Consider the following 8,652-nt stretch of genomic DNA (forward strand, 5'->3'; position numbering starts at 1 on the left):
AGGAGGTGGGCTTGGGTGGATTATCGGGGGTAGAAAAGATCGAGGATTTGGATGGGGGATGATAAGAGGTGGTGGTGAGCAGCTGTTTTGAAGGCCTTTCGGGAAGAATGGGATTGAATGGAGTGAGGGAGTTTATTCCAAAGGCGGGAAAGGCGAGAATGGTGTCTTGCTCTATGGATGTGAGACTTGGACTCTGACTGGGGATCTGAGATGGAAACTTAATTCATTTGGTACCAGGTCTCTTCGGAGAATCCTTGGCTATCGCTGGTCGGGCTTTGTGTCCAATGAGCGGTTGCTGAGAGACTCAAATCAGATTTGTTACCTGCATAGTCCGTGAGCATCAGCTGTGGCTGTATGGACATGTGGTTCGTTTTCCTGATGCTGATCCTGCTCACAAGATTCTCTCAGCGAGGGAGTCTCGTGACTGGAGGAGGCCAATGGGCCAACCACGTGCATTGTGGTTGCAGCAGGTTTATCGGCATCTCAAGGAGATGGGGATGGGCCTGGCATCTGCTTGGGGGATGGCCAGACGGAGGCCCCTGGAGTACTGGCAGAAAGTGGATGCAGCGATGCACTGCTCTGGCGCATGCTCCCATTCCTGACCTGACTACATATATATATATATATATATATATATATATATATATATATATATATATATATATATATATATATATATATATATATATATATATATATATATATATATATATACACATATACACACACACATATCCATATCCATCCTGTGATAAAATAATAACATGCTTCATGGTGTTGGTATAATGGTTCGGGTGGTGGGCTTGCGATCCTAGGATCCTGAGTTCAAATCCCACTCGGCTGTTGAATTAATAGCAGGTGGGGTTAACCCTGCTTGTCATCCTTCTGAGGTCGGCAAAATGAGTGCCAGCTTGCTGGTATCCTGTGTCAGAGTGGTAACCCGTCCAGGATTGTGCTCAGTAGCCAAGGAGACTGCTTGGGCAGCACCAATGCTGTGCACAGAGTATGGTCCCAATGGATGGATGGTTGGATGGATAAATACATGGAATCTGTTGACAACATGGAAAAAAAAACCTTTTGGAATGCCGAGTATAAAACAAGGAAGCAGCATATACCATTTTTAGCCTTTGGCATGACTCGGCTGGGGTTCGAACCGCTGACCTCCCAGATTCGACCCTCTAACCATTATGATGATGATGGTATGATAATTGTCATTATGATGACATGCTGGTATGAAAGATTCTTCTTAGCTGTATCTGAATTTTCACCGATTGGAAGAGCTTGCAGCAATGATTACGTGATGGCAGACGACTGTAGCTCGAGGCTTACTTCTCCCAGAGGGTAAACAAAGCTCGCAACTGGTCATTTTGTTTTTTATGAAAATGTATTTTCCCAAAGACAGGAACGCTGCGAATAATCAACAATCTTCTGCATAGTTAGGTCCAGGATTTCTACCTCTACTCTTCCGCTGCTCTTTTGTACCCCACCTGTGCAATGACTTATTTTTTTTGGCCTTTGTTCAGTCCAAGGCTTTCAGTTCCTTTGTTCAGTTTCTCAAGGCTTTCAAGGACACATGACAATGGCGTTTGCCGAGCTGCATTAATTCACAAATGCAATCTCTTTTGCTTTTGTTGATTCATTTGCACATCACACGTCTAAACTGTTCTCCATAAAGCACACTCGTCAGTACAAACACAATCCTTTTGTCATCTGGCTCTTCGATGGATCTTGACGTCTGTAACAAAATCCATTTTCATCAGACACTGCATTCTCAGCAATTGCAAACCACTTAGTTCTGAGTCCGTCAACACCAAGTAGCTGGAGTAGCGCTATTGAGAGTTAGCTGGACAAAATAAACCAAGGATTTGGTGGCTGTGAAATCGCCTTCGGAAATTTATCAATCTGTCAATGCCAGCTCAGTGGCAGCTTATCGTCATGACAACATACAACCTTACCTAAAGCTCTCCTAGAGAAAATGAACTGTAAAATAAGAACCAAGACATTTTGTTAAAGAAGAAAAAAAAAAAAAAACAGAAAAGAAATCTGTTGAGATCAAGTCTGTTTACCTGTGATAATGTCCTCGAAAGCATGACAGCACTGGAACCAAATTACGGTAGATCGAGAATCCAGGATCGCTTTTAAGGCCTACTGAAATGATCCAGCTTTGTGATTAGCGAATTGGTGTTGGGCCACCACATGGCTTTATCAACAATGCCATCGAATTCAGGGATTTAAAGAGGGGGGGAGAGGGAAAGGAGAGGGGAAGTCAGCTAACTACGAGGGTACATCCCAAACCGAATTTCACAGGCTGACAATATGCATCCCAGATAACACCGAAGCAAGTACTACACGGATTATAAATCACGTATGAAGAAGTGCATGACCCACCATGATCATCACAAAGGTTCGGCCACAAGGCACAAATACAGTATTAAAACAAATAGCTCCGCAAAGCGGGCGTAACCCCTCAGCCCATGCATTGTAAAGGGAAGCAGTGATATCGCGATGATGCCGTCAGTTAGAGCACGTTGGACGTCAGTCATATCGAAAATCAATCAGACTTCAAGATGACTACCGTGGCGGCTAGTGAAAATCGCAGCGTGCCAATTTTCGAAAGGAACCTTCCTCTACTAAACCCCTACATACCCTGCAAAAATGGATTTAATCGGACAAGGTGTTCTCCTCGAAATCGATGAAAACCAATTTCAAGATGGCTGCTATGGAGGCCACATTGAAAATCGCAGGGCGCGCCCATTTTCGAAAGGAACCTTCCTCTACTCAACTCCAACACAAACACTGCAAAAATGCATTTAATCGGCCAAGCCAGGCCGTTCTCGAAATTGATGAAAACCAATTTCAAGACGACTGCCGTGGCGGCCACGCTGAAAATTGCAGCGTGTCCATTTTCGAAAGGAACCTTCCTCGACTCAACCCCAACATATCCTGCAAAAATGGATTTAATCGGCAAAGACGTTCTCGAAATCGACGGAAACCAAAAGTTGACAGACGGACGGACGCCCCGACAACGCCTGTGACGACAATACCCCTTTTTCAGCCCAATTCGGGCTGAGGGGTAAAAAACAACCTCATAGTCCGGGAGCCAACCTGTGTACGAGGCTGTTTTAGGGTTGGACCTTACAGCCTCTGCTATAAAATTTTACACCCCCAGGATGTTTAGATATATGTTTGCAGTTCATGAAAACCAATGTTGGCAATTCATAAGCTCTTGCGAAAAATTTTGGCGGCCGTTTTTGTTTGAGGAAGATTTGAAAAATTTGATAAAACAGCAATTGTCAATAAAATTTCTAAAAAAATTTAAAAATCACATTCATGAAAAATAAATGTGAACTAAATGTAAGAATTCAATCAGTGCATTGTAAAATGACAAAAAAAAATTGCCTTTGTGAAAGTAAACCTCGTAAAAGTACATAATTTTGTGAAAAATGCCTTAAAAATAACGTTTTTGAAGATGGCCTTTAGAACTTTTCTTATCATAGGCAGATGCTGCATTAGAATACTAATTTCTCTTAATGTGATATGAACATGGTATCCATGGCTAATTAAAACAGCAAATTTGATTGAGTTCTATCAATTTTTAAAGAGAAAATTAACATTTTTGTCAACCAAAGTTACCCCTACCCCCAAAATCCTCTTACTCTATTGAACACAGTTTGGTTAAGGTTTGCTGGATCCAGGTTGGGTACTTCACAGTTCACTCTTCCAAAGGAAAATTCAATGGTGTTTGGAGTGACATGGCCCTGGAGCAGACATACAACAATGAAGGGAAGACATCTCTGTTCAAACGCATATCTCAGGCACCAGCTGCTCGAGATAAATATGTGAAGACAGCACCATTTCTCACAGCTGTATCAGAGAACATAAAGTCTATGGCTAATCTAGGCCAACAGGAATCCACTCATCATGGAGAAACACAGAAGCAGGCAACAGAAGAACATATGCATGTTGAGGAGATCAAGAAAGTGATATGCCAGCAGATGATAAACCCATTCCAGTGTAACAACCAAGTGGTTCTGCTCAATAGAGCAACTGGTGAGAAGGATGCTTCAAAAGACTTGGTCCATGCTCAAGCTAAGGGCATGGAAGCCATTATGAAAGCAGAAGAGGTGGTCTCTATTAAGATTGAACCACTGAAGCTGGTAACTTTCTCCTCACAGAAGAAATCAAAACCATCAAGGAAACAGAGTTTAATCAGGATCTATCAAGATGAGACTGCAGCTACACGTGTGCTGTGTTTCTATCGAGATGCCGACCCAGTCACAAGACAGATTGCATTTTCCCATGAGTGGACAGACTATCCATCATCCCTGTTTGAGGTTGATCCACGCTAGCACAGGGGTTTGTAATGCGCAAAGGCAACAAGTCTGATTTCGTGGCAGTGCTAATTGCTGAAGCTGAGCAGGATGTTGTTTTACAGCTGCCATCATTACCACAGAGTGACCTATACACAGTTTATCTGGTAGACACAATGGCATTTGTAAATAAATACCAAAAAATGGGTGCGAAAACATTTGGTGAACTTCCCCAGCTGTATCTTCGCAAGCAGGTGTATCCTGCAGTTGAAACCTGAAATGTGCAACTGTGTCAACATCATTGGTGATCAGTATGATTTTGATGATAGCCATACTTTGAAGGGTGATGAGCAGCAGAGGAGAAACCAGACAGACCAGGCAAGACAATTCTCACCATCCAAGAGTCTAGAAATTCCGGACTGGAATTTATTCATGAAGAATCCAAGAAATAAAGGAAATCTTCAGAACTTCATTGGCACTTCCCTTGTGAGAGTCCTGAAGCTATTCCGGATGGAGTGACCATCATTCTTGGTGGTATGATGGAAAACAAAGGTCACACTCTTTCCATCACATCAGCATCAAGTTCAGTTCTGGACTTACCTTGTGAAGAACATGAAGAGGCAGACACAAGGATTATTGCTCATCTTGCGTATTGTGTGGAATATCTTGATCACCATCGAGCTGTTGTGCATGCAACAGATACACACATAATTATGCTGTGTATATATCACTTCTGCTGCTTGAACACATTGCAAGAACTCTGGATACAACGGCAGAATCAATACCTACCTATTCATGAGCTGGTAGAAGTGTTGAGCAAGAAGTACCAGAAAATCCTCTTGATGTCGCAGCTACACTTCTGTGCACATATGTGTTGTGTGGATGTGACACAGTGAGCTACCCATTCAGAAGGGGAAAAGAAGAGGTCAGGTCAGGTATGGGAGCATGTGCCAGAACAGCGCGTCGCTGCGTCCACTTTCCGCCGGTACTCCAGGGGCCTCCGTCTGGCCATCCCCAGGCAGATGCCAGGCCCATCCCCATCTCCTTGAGATGATGGTCAACCTGCTGCAACCATGAGGCACGTGGTCGGCCCACTGGCCTCCCACTCATGAGACTCCTCGCTGAGAGAATCTGGTGAGCAGGATCAGCGTCAGGAAAACGAGCCACATGTCCATACAGCCGCAGCTGACGCTCACGGACTATGCAGGTAACAAATCTCATCCGAGTCTCTCTCAGCAACCGCTCGTTGGACACAAAATCCGACCAGCGATAGCCAAGGATTCTCCGAAGAGACCTGGGTCCAAAGGAATTAAGTCTCCGTCTCAGATCCTTGGTCAAAGTCCAAGTCTCGCACCCATAGAGCAAGACTGGAAGTACCAAGGACCTGAAGACTCAGACTTTCGTCCTCCCGCACAGGTACCGGCAGCGCCACACCCCATGATCCAGTGAATCCATGACTCCCCAGGCCCGACTCAGACGTCATTGACCTCCGGCTCACAACCTGCGGAGACATGAATATCACTGCCAAGGTAAGTGAATCTCTCCACGACCTCAACATCCTCACCACAAACAGACACAGACAGGACAGCAGCATCCAAGATGTCACCGAAAGCCTGGATCTTAGTTTTGACCCAAGAAATCCGTAATCCCAACGGCTCCGACTCCTCATTCAGCACCTCGAGGGCCCCCAAGAGGATGTCTAAAGTCTCCGCAAAGATGACTGCATCATCTGCAAAATCAAGGTCCGAGATCTTGACATTGCCAAACGATGCACTGCAACTTGATCTCTCCGACATCCTCCCTAAAATCCAGTCCATACAAGTGCTGAAAAGTGTGGGGGCAAGTACACATCCCTGACGAACTCCAGTAACAACTGGAAATAAGTCAGAGATGGTACCACCACACTTCACAGCACTCTCAGTACCAGAGTAGAGTTCAGACATCAGATCGATCAGTTTCGGTGGCACCCCACGAAGACCAAGAATCCTCCAGAGGACATCCCGATTCACTGAATCGAACGCTTTACAGAGATCAACATAGGCTGCAAGCAGCCCCTGCCGAAACTCTCGTCTGTGTTCGGTGAGGACACGAAGTGCAAGGATACGGTCAATCGTTGACCTCTTTGGTGTAAAGCCTGACTGCTCTGGACGCTGGTGCTCAAGCAGATGGTGGCAAACCCTATCAAGAATTATCCGAGCAAAGACCTTGCCCGGCACTGAGAGCAGCGTCACCCCTCGGTAGTTTTTGCAGTCTTGGCGATCACCCTTCCCTTTCCAGAGAGGGACAACAAGGCCCCTCTTCCAGTCAGTTGGGATGATGCCTGTGTTCCTGTGAAAGAAGAGCGGCACAGGTTTCTCTGGGACTGATAGGAAACCTTCCCCACCTTGTTGATTTTGGAAGAGATAGTGAAATGGCAGCAACAGAATGTGTCATTGATGAGGCCAGAGTATACTGGACTGCTCTGCATGGCCAAAAAGGGTTCAGCTGTTTGGATACCCTCAGGCAGCATATGTTTGTCTCTTCAAAATTAGACCTTAGGTCACTGCCAGCAACAGAAGATGCGTTTTACTTCCTTGTTTTAAGAGCATTGTATCAATTGCTTCTGTATAGACGTGCACATCTCAGTGACCGAGCACTTCCCCCAGCCACAACATTTGGCAGAACCCTTATCAATGGAAAACTGGTCCCAATTCTCATGTCTAAGCCAGCCAAGCCAAACATAGACAAAACGGTGTCTTGCATGTGCAAATTATCCAAATGTCTGAAACGATGTTCATGCAAAAGGCTGCTGTGCCTTGCTGAGTGACATGCATATGCCTTGGTCAGAGAGGTTCATGTGGTGGAGTTGTTTCAGAGAGTGACTCTTCCTCTGAAGAGGATGTTTCATGTCACAATATTGTGTTAATCCATTTCTAATTTTATCTTCCTTAAAACCATGGCATGTAAAAGTATGTTCTTGTTCCTGACCCCATTGATAGTCAAGCATTTCTGAGTTACATAAATCTTTTGTTGTTTGACATATAACCTTGTCAATTGTAGGTAGGTTAAATCTACACCAATTGTGATATAGGAAATGAACTCCTCTTTAATATGAGGGGTCATTTGTGTATATAGGTTTAGTGGTTATGATTTTAGGACAATATGAATTACCCCTACCCCCATCCTACATCTTCGCTTTTGCCAACATTTTGTTGTCAGAGGGGGCTCGCAAAAGTGTTGACTGTGTTGTTGCGCAAGAGTTTCACCATTGCCAACATTGGTTTTCATATACTCAAAGGGTGTCTCTTTATGAAAATCAACACAAAAATTTTATAGCAGACCGGGCAATTTTTTTTTAATTTTGATCGGTTGGCTCCCGGACTATCACGATTGGTTTGTAAGTTTGAGCACAGGCAATACAGTGCCCTAACCCTCTTCCCACTTGTGCAGTTACTTAACATGAAGATGGCCTCCAGATAAAAACATGAGTGAACAGGAGTAATAACTTATTGAAATAACAATAAAAGTGGACTTCACCAAACTCAGTTCAATGCAGAAACAAAGGCCATTGTTTAATTATTTTGAAAAAATTTTTTACAACAAAACAATTGTCGAAAGAGGTATGCGAAATGCCGTGAGGGAAGAGGTGAAGCGACGTTTTGAGCACAAGCCCTTCATCGAAAGAAGTCTTGCGTCAGTCAACATTTGGTCGAGAAAATTCATTGCCCCCGACTGTTCGGCTATGGGAAGAGAACACACGTCAACGAGGGCAAGACTACAAGGCTTTTACCCACTCTGGTGGGCCCACGTGTCGGCACCGCAGGCAAATTACAAATTCTTGCCCCAGCATACAGCAACAGTGTCGACCTGTCGAGGGTTGGTGCTCAGCCTTGCGCATATTCATGACTCGTCACAGGTGCCCTGCCAACTCCATCGCAAAAAGTGTGAACCAACAGAAAGACCTCGTGAACAGGACACTCCAATGTGCAAACACCGACAGTGATGCATTCGACGATAGTATATATAGTGAACAATCGAACAGATTAGTCAATTCAAAATCCCTGCCATGGTTGCCAATTGTTGTGCAGTTGCAATCTTTGCAAAAAACACACATATGTCACACCAAAAGACCTTGTGGCTATCTCCTTTAGCTTCTGTAAAACTCATACAAAAATGCCGTGGCCTTTAATCTTCGTTTCACCATTCGACGAGGTTTTAGAAGCAGCGGACACACGCCCGATTGAGACAATACTTTAGCAACATCATGTAACAGAAGAAAGAGCAGACAAGGGGAATTGTATATTAATCATCATAATAATAATATAAATTCGTTGAGTCAAAAGAAGAAGCAAACAAACTTATA

The 8,652-nt window shown here is 44.2% G+C and overlaps 1 protein-coding gene across 23 annotated transcripts in view; it reads right to left on the bottom strand.

Annotated features, from left to right (window-relative positions):
* Window positions 1–8,652, bottom strand: part of LOC147023891 (signal-induced proliferation-associated 1-like protein 2) — a 389,701-nt gene that overhangs the window by 27,269 nt on the left and 353,780 nt on the right. For 19 of the 23 annotated variants that reach the window (XM_085889827.1, XM_085889829.1, XM_085889825.1 and 16 more), the window contains one exon: window positions 3,657–3,758. The exons of the other annotated variants lie outside the window; for them this stretch is intronic. In XM_085889827.1, the coding sequence (XP_085745953.1) occupies window positions 3,657–3,758 (102 nt within the window). The remainder of the gene's footprint in view (window positions 1–3,656; window positions 3,759–8,652) is intronic. 23 annotated transcript variants of the gene reach the window in all.

Source organism: Eptatretus burgeri, chromosome 7 (genome assembly GCF_056783735.1).
Source record: "Eptatretus burgeri isolate ZD-2024b chromosome 7, Ebu_testis_v1, whole genome shotgun sequence".
Lineage (NCBI taxonomy): Eukaryota > Metazoa > Chordata > Myxini > Myxiniformes > Myxinidae > Eptatretus > Eptatretus burgeri.